This window comes from Teleopsis dalmanni, chromosome X (assembly GCF_002237135.1).
Source record: "Teleopsis dalmanni isolate 2A chromosome X, ASM223713v2, whole genome shotgun sequence".
Taxonomy (NCBI): domain Eukaryota; kingdom Metazoa; phylum Arthropoda; class Insecta; order Diptera; family Diopsidae; genus Teleopsis; species Teleopsis dalmanni.
Window position 1 is genome coordinate 90968036 of NC_051848.1, and position 14856 is coordinate 90982891.

Genomic DNA, 14856 nt, shown 5'->3' on the forward strand with positions numbered 1-14856 from the left:
GATACATACATAATGCGAGGAATAATACATAATAAATAGTAGTCATACAGTGAAGTCGAGGTCTTCATGCTAAGCCACGTGTTCGTTGTGAGATATTGATTCTTTTTAAATTTGCATAAAACCTTATATTACGGACCTCACTTAGATTGGTGGGTTGAATTTCATTGGAATGAGTGTGAGGTGGATTATTAAGAAATCAAATCAACTTTATGAGATTACTAAAAATAAGAGAGGGGTATTTTCTTGAATCTATTGAAATTTAATTTATGCTTGGAAGGTCAGCTCTTTTAAGGCGGGAACGGGAAGTAGTGGTTTGAAGTGCGAGTTTCCTCGCTAAGGGGTTAACATGTTCTGTCAGCCTTTTTTTATAGTTTTTTCGCGTATTGTCAAATTCGGCTTTAAGTAAGGGAATTTGTAGATCTCGGTGGATATTTTCATTCCTAATATATCATGTGACTCCTGTGATGGTTCTCAGTATTTTTCACTGAGCTCTTTGGATAATTTCAATATATGAAGCATTAGCATTACCGAATAGCTGGATACCATAAGTCCATATTGGTTTTATGATGCTGTTATATAGGAGTACTTTATACTCTAGGCATAAGGACTATCTGTTACTAATGAACCAGTGCAACTTAGAGGCTTGGAGCTTCTTTTGTATTTTTTTGGCTTCAATGTGCTTGTGCCAAATTAATCGCCTATTTAGGTGAATACCTAAGTATGTTATATTATCTGATTGAGGTATGGGAATGCTATTAAGAGAAATTGTTGGAAATGTACTCCAATTTAAAGTAAAAATTACGTGTTTATATTTTAGTTTATTAATATTAATTCGCCATTTTACCAACTATTTCTACACCAGAAATAAGTGAGATTGAAGTTGGTTTGAAGGTAGCACAACTTTTTTGTTTCGACATATAATTTCCGTATCATCTGCAAACGTTGTGGTGACGACTGAGATACTTATTGGGATATCAGATGTGTAAAGTACATACAATATAGGGCCAAGAACACTTCCTTGTGGAACGCCAGCTCCTATTGGGAAATTATTAGAAGTATATGATTTACATTTAAGTTTAAAGCTTCTGTTATGCAGATACGATTCTAAAACTGAGTGGGCATTTGAAGGTAATGAACAGCGTATCTTATATAGGAATCCATTATACCATACTTTGTCAAATGGTTGTTTAACATCGAGGAATACCGCGGAACAATATTCTCTGAGCTCAAATGCGTGTCTTATTTTATTCGTTATACGATTCACTTGCTCAATTGTTCCATGTTTTTTCCTAAAACGAAACTGGTGGGAGGGTATTAGGTTACTATTGTCAAGGAAAGGTTTCAGCTTTAAAAGTGCTGCTCTTTCAAAGAGTTTAGAAAGACATGGCAATAAGCTTGTTGAACTGTATGAAGCGGCAAGCGTGGGATCTTTACCCGATTCATGAATCATAATAGTCATGGATGTTTTCCACTCTGTTGGGTAAAAACCAAATTTAATAATGTCATTAAAAAGAAGCTTTATTAAAATTTAAGGGTTTTGACTACTGATGAAGAGTACTTGGCAATACTCGAAACAGCGTTGTTAGGTCAGCCAAACTTCAATAAAATTAAAATAAACTTTTGTGTTTGTCCTTTATTTCTTTCTTTGCTATTCAAAACCCCTCTAAATTTTAATAAAGCTTCTTTGTCACCATACAAAGAAAGTTTAGCTTTACAGCAACACGAATACTTTATTCATTTGTATTTATATTTATAATTGTATTCACATTTATATTTTAATTGTATTTATATCTGTAAATATATTTGTATTAATATATATTTATAGTTACATCTATGTTTGTATTTATATTAAGTAAGAGTAATAATACCTTTTAAAACATCAGCTGAGCACCCCCGAACACAGAAACATGACTTCTACGGAGATCGATTTTGCTACCGATACTCTTGAAAGCTTTTTCGCCTCCACAATTGATGAGCGTGTTCCGAAGGTGCGTGTTCGAAAATTTTATCAAGTTCCACCTGATGTTTACACACTCCACCTCATTGTACTGAGGAAATCGCTTCGCCGCAGAACTTATCGTCTATTCTCAAGAACCTGGACACCGTAATTGCCCAGGGAGTCAACCAAGTCAGGTTCAATTCCTTTAGTGCCAAACTTCAGGTCACCCAGTGCTGATCTGACGTCTTCAGTACAATCAGGCAAATCTGTGAATCCAATAGGTCCATCTCTGACCTTTATTATTGCAACACCACAGCGTATAATGACCTTGATAAGGCCAATGTTTTTGGTAATCTTTGTAAATAATCACTGTCTTACGATTGGCGTATATCGCGAGCACCACTTTATTTCCACTAAGAACTCCGGAGTCCATGGGCTTTTCAATGCTTTTAATGAATGCATTGTCACTTGCTCCTCGCACTTTCCAGCCCACTGCATTAATGTTGAAGACACCTAAGGGTTCCTCACCCGTCAAACCTCTCTGACATGCTTCGGCTCAAAGCGCTCAAAAAGTCATCTGGCACTGACTGCGTGTCTTTCTACCACATGCAGCGTTTCTCACCTCTCTTCTTTCAAAAGTGCTCTTCATGCTCTTCAACAATGCGTACAACACTGGTTGCTTTCTCCAGCCATGAAGGAAGGCTATAGCTTATCCCATTGCCAAGAGTGGCGAACCCTTCAGCTATCGACCCATCTCCCTTCTTAATTCTTAAGCAAGCTCTTTGAAATTTTCAAAGCCAGCAAGATGAAGTCCTTCTTTTTTTTCTCATAGAACTTTTCACAATTTTTTTTCTCATAGAACTTTTCAAGTCCAAGTCGGTTCCTCTTTTTCCCTTAACTTCCCCATTGACGCCGGTGTCCCTCAGGGCTCGATTCTTGGTCCCTTCCTTTTGAACTTGTTTATAGCAGACATCCCTATAGCAGCAAGTATGCTTCGCCGGGACTGTCTAGTCTTTATACGCTCGTCTAAACCCGCATTTCCGATGAAATTAATGCCCACCTTGGATCCCTTTTTGACTACTAGGCCAGGTGGATAATTAATCTCAACTCCACCAAGATCTCTGCTATAGCCTTTCTAAATCAGCAGCGTGATCGCACCAGAGGTTTTGATATCTCTGACATCGAGCTCAGACTCCCATCCAGCTAGTTCCCAAGCTGAAATATCTCGGCATTGTTTTTTCCCCGCAACATAATTTTTTCTCCCACTTTGATTATGCCATCCTTGACGTCCGTTTTAGACATATTTAATTCAAAAACGCACTCTGAAGACACAACCAGCTGAGCTGCAAAGTAAAGCTGCTTTGCTATAAGCAACTTATTCGCCCCTTACTCACCTACGCGTTCTCCATTTGGTCTGCCATCTCTTCCGCCAAAATGAAAAGAATCCACCTGATTGAGCGGAAACTTCTTCGGGATTGCACCAAATATATGCACAAGCCTGACGGCAAGCATTTCTTCATCTCTGTCCTTTACGACAATGCCAAGATCACTCACATTGACGAGTACCTTTTGACACTCGCCCGTATGTATCTCACCCGGCTCCATGCTGTCCTCCCTGATGTCTCTATTTCTATAACCCTCCCTGAAAATCTTGTTCTAACCTTGCGCTTTAAGCCTCCCCAATACCTGATCCACTACTTCGATGCGTGGGACCGTAACCTCCACTCCATTCCCCTATATAACCACGGCCTTCGTGACCCCAACCACAATGTTTACCGCTAACCTCACCCCTGCTCATCTACTCTAACTCCACCCCTTCTCTATAACCCAGTTTCCCTAATATATGCCCTTGCTTTCTGGCTTAGATAAATATAGCTCGCTAGGTACTAAGTTTATTTTTTTTTCCTCTCTCCCCTGATTACTGGAATGAAGTTTTCACAATGCTGTGAAAATCTTCTCCATTCATTCCTAAGAGGTGGTTTAGTGGGTTAAAGTTTCACACGGTGGCTTCCCATGCGTCCACCTACTGTCCAAAAAAAAAAAAATTATAATAATAAATAGTAATTTAGTAATTTAATAGTAATTTATTAATAATCTTATAGTCTTACCCTTAAATATTTTTTCACAACTAATTTCACTTAAAATACATTTATTAAGAGACCTTAGAATAGACCCGATCAAAAAATACATAAGGGACAGAGCCCTGAAGTTATTTGCGAAAATTGACAGGCTATCCTACTTACCACTATCTAATCTTAGAGTGATCACTCTCCGCACGGGGAGGTACGCAGATCTTAGATCAATCACTGAATAATCATGAAGCTTATAGGCAATACATAAATTAATCAATGAGATGGGTGGAACCCTGTAATACAGTGGCGTAACTACAGGGAAGCAACTGGAACCAACGCTTTCGGGCCCCCGAATTTAGGGGACCCCATTATAAATTTTTGTATTCATTGTATTTATTTTTAATAAATTCTCAAAAGTGGGACGAAACGTTTTTTGTTGGAATAACTCCATATTGCATTTTATAAAAGATACGTAAATTTTAAATTTAAAGTACATAATATGTATGTACTTCAAATAAAATATTAAACCTATTTATAAATTAAAAAAGTTTTTCTAAGAAAAATATGTGTCTTAATCGAGAGTTTATATGGAAGCTATATCTAGTTTTAAATCCATTTGAAAATAATTTTGTACGTTGTCTTTTGCAAATATGAGTACTGTATACACCAAATTCCATTTGAATACCTTTATTAAAAACGGAGAAACCTTATATCCGATTATTAAGTTTATATCACAGCTACAAGAAATAGACGTTCAATTTCATTCAAATCAAATGGTGAACAGGGTCCGCTCCCGAAAAGTATGTGTGTAAAGTTTCATTCAAAGAGTTCAAAATCTGAGAGAGTAGTTCCAACTGAAAAAGTATATATATACTGTACTGATATACTGCTGTAATACCCCAGCTATCAAAGAGTAAAAGTGCCCAGTTGCGCTGACTCGAAAAATGGATCAACATATATACATTTATTTAGTTTTTTATTGGAAATATTTTTACAATATTAATTACAAAAAAAATAAAACATATGTAATAAATATAATCATTAAGCTTTAAGTAAATTCGAGAAAACAAATTTTTAATTGAAGTTCTTTCTACTTCCCTCCTCAATTGTAATTTTTTATTTTTGTTCGCACATTAATAGACTGTTTGATCTGCAGTAGTAATATATATGTATTACATGTGATCTCTAAATTTAAAATAAATTGAAGAAATAGAGATGATTGAAGTTCTTTCCTCCTCAATTTTCATCTCTATATAATATGTGATTTTTGTTCACACATTAACATTAAAAGACTGTTTGGTCTTCAGTAATAATAATATAGATTGAATAGATGTAACAATATAAAATTAAAATAAATAAAAAATTAAAGGTAATTGAAATTCTTTCTGCTTTCCTCCTCATTTGCCATCTTTATACAAGACGTAGTTCTGTCGACGATAAATGGCATTAATTTTTGCTCGCACATTGATAGAGTGTTTGGTCTTCAGTTTGCTTTCCTCAATAATCTCACCACGATGAATAAAATATCCACCACTCATGATAACAAACTCATAGTTTAAATAGTTAATTAAATCAATCTGTACAACAAGAATCAAAATAAAAATAAAAGTTAAAATAATAACAAAAACAAAAGTAATTTAGAGAAATATAGATGTCTCTTACCTACACGAACGAAAAAGCAATTTTTTATAATAATGAAAATCTTAATCCCTGCTACAGTAAGATGACATATGTTACGGAAAATAGGTTCTTAAATCTTGTCTATAAAATTTTTAACAATTTTTTTAAACTAGTCTATGGGGGCTCTTACCTCAGACTATATATCATGACGCAAAAACCAAAACTTTTTGTTAATAATATTTTGTTGTGTTTTTTTATAAATTCTATATTTTGGTATATTAGGTTACTTTTAAGCCAAAAACGTCGAACTATTCTCTACAAAGGATCCGGCTATACTCACCTTCAAACCTTCATCTAAATTATCTAATATATTTTCATTTTTCCTTTTCTTTGTATAAAAGTACATAACATATACACATTAAATAATTATTAAAAAAATTGTCGATACGCCATATTTCTTTTCCAATTTTTCTTAATTTTTGGGCTATTTACTTATTAGTTGTTGGTTTCATTTTAACTAATATATTATATAAATATGATATATAAGAATAATTACTAATAATAATGTATGCCTCGGAGCTTCTTTTTGGAACATACGTCTTCCGCTGACGTAGAGTGAGTTGTATTCGGTTAGCAGTCCGACTGTAAAGTCCAGAATATGCAAACATGGAATAATTTGAGGACAGGAATCAGATGACTAAGTAAATAAATTAATATCCTTAAAACAAAGTTCTCTTGTCGCCATAGACCTAATACACTAAGTGAGTTCCAATTTCTCTAAATTACTCTTCCATTTTTTGCAATTTCCTATTTTTTTTTACGTTTCTTTTTTTGCTGTTTTGGTTTATTTTATTTGTTTTAACATTCCGAAAATACAGAGAAAGAATTACAATTCTTTTCAAGTCAAATTAAATTAATTATAAATCTATTCCCTGAAATTATTTGCGAAATCTGACAGACTTACCAACACCGCGTTATCAAATCTCAGAATGGTTACAGGCTCCTCGAGGAGGTGTGCAGATCTGAGGTCAATTATTGCTTAGTCTGAATCAGTGATAAACAATAATCCAGTCAAGGCGCAAAGAGGGGTTTTGAAGAAACCTTGCAGTTAATAAAGAGTAAAAGTGCTCAGGTGCACTGACTTAACTAGCCTCAACATAATAATAAATCTATTCAATTAACAACTGTATACCAACATAGATCTTTTCACTGAAAAAGAAAATATGTTCCTAAATATAAAAAAATATATCCTAAATATCATTGGCAAAATCAGCTTTTAGATATAAAAAATATCGCTAAGAGAATTTCAAATAGAAACATCGCATCTATATTTTTTGCTTCCTGAGCGAAACAAACTATAAGTATTAGCATAACTTATAGCTTATAAATCAGTTCACTACAAGGAAATGTTAGCACTGCATTGCCGCCTACATGTTCTAGATGCTGTGATGGTATACTCTCACTGTGCTTGTAAGCCTAACAGACTATGTTTTTATCTATCACCCACAGTTTTTCTGTAATCTTTATTAATATATAACTTTTATATGTACATATATATATATATATATATATATATATATATAATATATATTATAATATATATAATATATATATATAAATATATATATATATTGGAAACCAATTTTTCGAAAATATAGAAATATATTAAAGAGATTTTTAAATCATAAAAATCGCAAATATATTATAATATAAATATACTAGCTGACCCGGCGAACGTTGTTTCCCCTTGCAATTAATTTTTCTGGCTCAGTTGTGTTATAATATTTGTTGTTATTCAACTTAACCTTTAGCATTATAATGCGAAAATTATTTTGAATTGATTTTTTCTTTTGATCTACAAAAAGTCCACATGCATTACTTATGTTACAAATATTATAAATGAATATGTAGTGCTTCTCATCACCCATGAAGTAGATTTGCAGAAATTTGGGATCGTTGTTGGGCATCGGCATTAAAGAACCAATTTGGTGATACACTTGGCCCCGAATCTTAAACGTTGATTGAAAATTGCGACCATGCTCATTCTAAACGATTTTTGTTGTTCCAAATGATGTCACTTGAAAGCACGAATTGAATTTGCGAATTTTACGAAAAAACAATTTAGATTGAGATGTCCAGCCAATAGTGCTTTCAATGGTTCTGGCGGCGAATTCAATGGTTGCAATACAACTTTTCCAGATGCGCCGCAGAAATCGGCCGATTCACCTTTGTATTTGAGTGCATTACAGTGTTGGCACTGTTTGTTCATAGCACCGATTACAATTCCTAAATGTGATTAATAGTCGATATCCGACTCATACACTGGCAAACGCTGTTGTTCACGTGTTCTGAATGTGTCGGAGACTCGTTGACGGGCCAGTCTTTGTCTCAATGCATTACCTCGAAGGCGTTCGTTACGTTGCTCTTGACTTTCATTAGTACGTGTGATTGTATCCTGGTTTCTTACATTTTCATTGTTTTCTGCCGATCTATTTAACAGACGGTTCTGGAGTAATCGTGAATTCCGATTCCGTCGACCAATATTTCCTCCTCGTCCACGAAGACGTGGCATTGTTTTTTGTACGTTATTTATATCTTTATATATATAATTCTTCTTTTTTGTGTGTGTTCATATGAATTCAAGGATGGTTTAGATTCACAATTTGGTCTACTGGATAACGTTTTTTTAATTATTATACAGTTTTTTGGTGTCCAAATACATTTATATTAGACATTTAAAAGTTATTCATGCTTACTTTGATTTGTTTAAAAAGTTTAAACTCTAAAATGAATCGTTCAACTATCCTGTTGAATTTTTGAATTCGCTGGAGTTTCCAGGAATACCACCACATAACTTAAGATTAAAAATTGGCTCACCTATAATTATACTGCGGAATTTAAAAGCATTTAAGCTATGCAACGGCAGTTTTACGATTCATTTTAAAAATTTTAAACTTTTTAAACAAATCAAAGTAAGCATGAATAAATTTTAAATTTCTAATATAAATGTACATGGATACCAAAAAATAAAAAATTAATTAAAAAGACATTATCCAGTGGGCCAAATTGTGAATCTAAACCTTCCTTCAATCCACTTGAACACACACAAAAAATTTCATCAAAATCGGTTCAGCCGTTTAGGAGGAGTTCACTGTCAACACACGTACAGAAGAAATATATATATAAGATTATATATAATAGATTCTTGCTTGCTTATGTAAAACTTGCAGAGAGTCTTTAAATTGTCGAGCTCCGGAATTAGTGCTTTAACACATTTTGATAAATACGTACAACTATGAGTCATTATCTGTTTATGGAATAAACCCTTCAAGATATAAAAAAGTTCCAAATCTAAGTCGTAACAAATAAACCTAAAATCTATACAGAGACAGGGATATTAATAAATAAATAAATATAAAAAAATGATATTAATAATGATTATAATATATTAATAGTAATAATAATATAATAATAATACATTAATAGAATAATATAATAATAATAATAAAAACTAAATAATGATAATGATAATGATAATAAATCAGTATAATAATAATAGTAATAATATAATAATAATAATATATAATATATAACATATAATATATAACATGTAACATATAATAATATAATACTAGTAATAGTACTATAATAATAAATATTTCAAGCATATATGATTTTTCCCATTATGGTTAAAAGATAACAAAGGTATAATAAAACATCAACTCATTATAAATTAATTAATTAAATAACAAATATAATAATAATAAATTAAATAAATATAGTCCACGGATTTTGATCTGTATATAATATAGAATTTTAAATTAAAATTAAATTAAAATCGATCTAAAGAAAATAAATCCCATATGTTATTAGAGTAAAACAAATAAATTATATATATAAGAATCTTAAGAAATTATAATATATAAAATATATATAGAAATTATAAAATTTTTAAAAGCATTTGCGGTTATAAACGTCTACATGAGATTACAGTCAGTATAAGTCTACAGTCAGCTATTTATGAGTTATAAATAATTAAGTTAAGTAACAATATATATAGCCAAATCCGGAAAAAAAGCCAATTAATATCATGGTAACGAATACTATTTGGCAAAGAATTCATATTGACTTTGCGGGTCCAATTAAGAGCTTTTATCTTTTTGTCATAATAGACTCTTATTCAAAACGGGTCGAGTTTTCAAAACAAAGAATATCATATCTAATTTTGTAATCACTAAGTTAAGAGACATTTTTTCACGTTTTGGTATTGCCGAAACCATAGTTAGTGGTAATGGCAGACAATTTGTCTCCGAAGAGTTTAAAAATTTGTTAATAACAACAAAATTAATCACATTTTGGCTCCTCCTAATGGCCAAGCAGAACATTTTATTAAAAGTTTAAAAAAATCTCTCTATGCCACATTATGCCACAATGGTACAAATAATGAAAACTTTGAAATATCATTAAACTGATTTTTAATGGATTATCGTAATACTAAGCATTGCACAACAGATGATCCCAGCACAAATTTTTCTGGAAAGATCGATAAGAAACCGATTTGATCTTATAAAACCTCCTCTTGTTAGGGATAGAATTATTCACAAGCACAGAAAGAGTATTTCAAATTACAGAGGGAAGAGAAATGAATAATTTGAAATATAGGTCAAAATGTATGTATATGTACGTGACTATTCCTGCAATAATCAAAGACAAAATAGATCCACGTTCATATTGTTGAATTATGTCTAACAACAGAGTCATTAAGAGACATCTGGATCAGATAAAAACAGGGGCAGGAGCAAATCTGGTTGCACACAACAGTTCAATAGCTGTTCAAGACGATTGAAGTTGCAGTCCATCATGTTCAAATACAGACAAGCTGAGTACAAACGTTGAGCCTTCACAATATGATAAAGAAATATAAACATTAGATTTAAGTAACAAAGATTCTAGTGTAGATATACAAAATGTTAAGAGTAATTGTAATTCTTAAAATATTATCGAAGAATTTAATAACAAATCTGAAAATGAATTATGAATATGTAATGAAAATGTACTATCTAAAGAAATAAGATAGTACTCACAAAATAAATTGTGATATTATTAAGGTGGAATTGAATGGCAAAATTTACATGTCCGTTTGTAAAAAGAACAATAGAAAAAGATTTATTTAATTAGTGTGATTTCAGCAGTGGACAACTTTATGTGTCATACGGTGACGAACATGTATACTTTTCGTTCCCAACTCAATACCATCATTCACAAATATGGCAACCCAAACAGATTTACCCGACAACAGTAGAACTATCAAGGTTTCTACAATATTATGTCTAGTATCTATTCTTATTTACACTATCACACTTAATTTTTTTAATGCCTTATTATTTAACAGATTTACTTTCTCTTATGGCTTTTGATCATAATTACTTAATTGCAGTGCTTACCTGCATCGATCTATCGAACAAGGTGTTATACATGAAGCGCTCGTCGGCCAGCGGTTCCATGTCATTAATGCTCACATAATACGGCTGCCATTTACTATGGTACCCAGTAAGTAGAAAAGATTGCAATCGGGGAGAAGTGACATTTAACCAGGATCCAAGAAAATGAAATTCATCTTCCCACACATCTGGCCTGATATTAAAAATGTTTGAGTAGTTCTTAACCAATTGACGTTTTAATTCATGCGCCGAATTAGGCATGCAGTAGTTCATCCTGTTGTTGAAACTGGGCACACAAAACACGCTGCAAATACAACGGGGAAATATACCATCAAACAATCTATACTACGAAATAGATTACCTCACCTTTCGTATGGGCGACTTAATTTTATTGATGAAACAAAGCGTAAAAAGTGTTGTGCAAAATATGGAGAGGTATACATGTTCATATCAAGAGAGAGCTGGTAGTACGTATAAATTGAGTAACGGCCCACATTGCGCATTAGATTCAATGGATACCGAATAGGCTTAGATAGCGGATGCGTCATATTGATTAAGGTGTCATTCAAATACCCAGGTGAAACTAAGCAGTTTATAAGGCCTTTGTAAGCGTAAACATTGGATATTGGTATTTTTTTGGGCAAATATTTTGCATGAAATACGAAGTTGAAAGTAACCAAAGAATTGATCAGACGTTTCATGTAAGTGCAACCACGTAAGAACTGTATATCATACAAAATTTGCAAAAAATCATCATCGGTAGCAAAAATTGTAATAGTGACCGGTCCAGACCAACTGCAAAGAATTAATAACAGAATAATAGAAACAACGATATACTACAAATTATGACTTCTCACCGCTTCACCAGCGAATGTAATCCTTTTAAACTCTTGTGCGTGCCATGCGTGTTAAGTGTCACACTCTCATTACCAACAAATTGCTTCTCAGGCAATATGTAATTATGGAGTATCCAATAGTCACCGCTTTGGCGCAACTTCAACTTGTTTTTGAAGCTATAGAGATTAGTGTTATTCAGATCCACTATTTGTTCTTCATACCTTTGCCGAAGCATTTCATACCGCACCGTCATCAACATATACATAAACGCAGCGGTAATGACAATGGCGATCAAGCGCTTCATACCGCAGAAATACCCAAGCAAGTTGCAAGCATTCACGAAAGTTCTCATTTCTAAATTAAAGAAGATCGTTGATTCCAAAATTTATTTCAGAGAAGCACAAAACTTCACAATAAAATCTGCTACACTTTTCGTAACTAATACTGGCAATAAATAAAATTGACAAATTTAATTAAATTTTATTAATTTCATGTATTTTTCGTAAAAGCCTACTTTTCTTACCTTTTTATATAGTTCTACTTATCAGATTTCCGATATTCTACAAGAATCCCAAAAGAGAAACGTCGTCAACCGCCAGCAATTGAAATGATTTTTGAAGCAAATTTTGCGGTCAATAAAAAAAGTTATCGACTGCACTCAAGAGACATCCAGTGTTGTATAACCAATGCAGCACACCCAGTGTTGCTTTTCGAAAGTTCACAATATCTACCGGTTAATTTTGACATATTAAAATATTTTCTTTATGTGCAAAGTTTTCTAAATTTTGACAGCTCAATAAGTTATTTTCTGGATTTATTTTACAGAAATTAGAGATAAGTATTTACAATTAAAGAAGTTTCACAGTCTCAATTCCACAAGGATAAACTTCAGCTATTATTGAACCGTGAAGAGCAGCAGCTCAAACCCCATTTCAGTAATCAAAGGAAGTAACTTTGGATCTACACTGACTGCAATTAGACATTGTCTTTTTTTTTTTGCTAACATATAATACGTATTTGCCTTTTATAATAAGAATGTTGCCAACGTCTAGCCAGTGTATACAGTATAAACCTAGTCTTATACTAAAATCTATTTCCCATGACATTAAACTCTATATAAAAAATTTTCCACAAAGTTTTGACATTATCGGGATAATTCTGGCAAAGATCGTTAAAAGTTTTTCTTAACATCTTTGTAAGATGGACTAGAAGATGGACCATTTGTAAGATTTTAGCAATTCTGACACAAAAGTCTTTCAAAAAAGGTTTTGTCTATTTCTTTTGTGGTGAAATCAAACACATCTGGTAACCGCTACCGCATGCAACTGGACAATTGAATTTTAATACAAATGAGACAAATAGCCGCAAGATATACATATATAGAATTATTATTATTATTAATGCTTAAATATTTTTTACTGAATATAACTCATGCATTTACCCAGCAGTGGCAAAAAAAATACTTAGTGTAAAAATTATAGGTTAAATATATATAAATAAATAAGTGAATAAGTTAGAAAAATAATTTTTCAAGGACTGCAACTATAAAATAACTTATTCAAAACATTCCTCAGATATGCTAGGCTAATGATTTTACTGTCCAAAAAAAATAAATAAAAAAAATGGCAATGTAAGACATTTTAAAAACAATATTTTTTCCAAACTCTGCTATTTACAAGTCTTCTAACATTGACCGAATAGATGACTTTTTGTTATCCCTACCGCGAAAATGCGTTCCCAACCGTTATAATCTTCCCACTTATAGCTTTGAGCCTACTCAATTTCATATCGGCGTACCTAATATTTACAGGGTGATACACTTTACAATCATAGTAGCAACAAACACAAGAGTAAACTCTTGCACAGAGTTTGCTACTAGTCAGTAATTACTTCCTAGTACTTTTTACCATTTTGGCTTAGATATATTTGTTGTCTAAATAGAAAGCCTTCTGCTGTATGTAATGTCAATTTTTTCCATGATTACTGAAATATGGTATCAGCTTTTGACCATCCAGATGCAATCGGTGATATTTGTCCATTTCGCATTCCTAATATGTCATTTTAGTGGGTCCACTAAACTATTTTCCAACTACTAGAAAAAACAATATCCATATTAAAAATGTCCCATAAAATTCGAACATTGAAGAAAAATTTTTCATGTATGTGATCTGGCTCTCTACATAACCTGCCTTTTGGTCATGACCGAAGAGTGTAAAATTAGGGGACCATTCATCATGTGACTCTCATTTTTTCACCAGTAAGAATCAGAAATTTTATTAACGTAAAACCATGTTCTGCCAGAAATATGTCTATATAATAATTTTATTTTTTTAAATTTGATAAAAAATTATAAATCCATTGAAGGATTCATCTACATTAAATTTGCAATTTTACTTACCAGTATTTATCTGTAGAACAAAAAAAGAACATTTCACATAAGGAATTACTTTAATAATTTTTAAAAATTAGTGTAAAAATGTTTGGTTATAAAAAAAATCTATGAATACAAGTGCCTTATAATTGACTTCTTTTAAAAAAAGAATGCATATTATTACAGAAATACTGTCATAATTTTGAACCAATTGATTTATCTTTTCGATTATCGATTATCTATTATCGATTATCAATGTATCGATTTTCACGATATTCGGTATTTTAAGCTCTACTTTCTAAACAGAAGAAAGAAATGAACGTCGAGACAAACAAATCACTACACACAATTGATTACGATTCAAATATGTATCTTTGCCTTTTAGACCAAAGTTTTTCGATTTACAAGAATAATACGTAGACTCCTGCATACATCTCACGTCAACACTTTAACCAATTAAAGAGGAGGCACTTTTCCGTCCTGTCGTTTTAGTTTTCTCGTTATCACTTCACAGTGTTACATATGACAGTTGTGTTTTTATGCAGATCAATTCCACAATGTCACTTGCACTGGATT

The 14856-nt window shown here is 32.3% G+C and overlaps 1 protein-coding gene across 2 annotated transcripts; it reads right to left on the reverse strand.

Moving 5' to 3' along the window:
- Window positions 1–5113: 5113 nt before the first annotated feature.
- Window positions 5114–13019, reverse strand: LOC119662393 (beta-1,4-glucuronyltransferase 1-like). Of its 2 annotated transcripts, none has more exons than XM_038071999.1 (5): window positions 12433–13019; window positions 11930–12347; window positions 11439–11867; window positions 11076–11376; window positions 5114–5588 (listed from the first exon to the last, which is right to left on the reverse strand). In XM_038071999.1, the coding sequence occupies exons 2-5, from the start codon at window positions 12259–12261 to the stop codon at window positions 5409–5411; spliced, it is 1242 nt and encodes a 413-aa protein (XP_037927927.1). In that variant the 5' UTR covers window positions 12262–12347; window positions 12433–13019; the 3' UTR covers window positions 5114–5408. The 2 variants fall into 2 exon arrangements, with proteins under 2 accessions (XP_037927927.1, XP_037927926.1); XM_038071998.1 differs by having other exon boundaries at window positions 11930–12353.
- Window positions 13020–14856: the final 1837 nt, after the last annotated feature.

Excerpts from the sequence above, each read along its gene's own strand:
- LOC119662393 (XM_038071999.1), bottom strand. The coding sequence starts at position 12,261 with ATGAGAACTTTCGTGAATGCTTGCAACTTGCTTGGGTATTTCTGCGGT. Across the intron at positions 11,868-11,929 it reads TTACATTCGCTGGTGAAGCG|TTGGTCTGGACCGGTCACTA; the intron begins GTGAGAAGTCAT and ends AATTCTTTGCAG. Across the intron at positions 5,589-11,075 it reads TGTTCGATAGATCGATGCAG|ATTGATTTAATTAACTATTT; the intron begins GTAAGCACTGCA and ends CTTGTTGTACAG.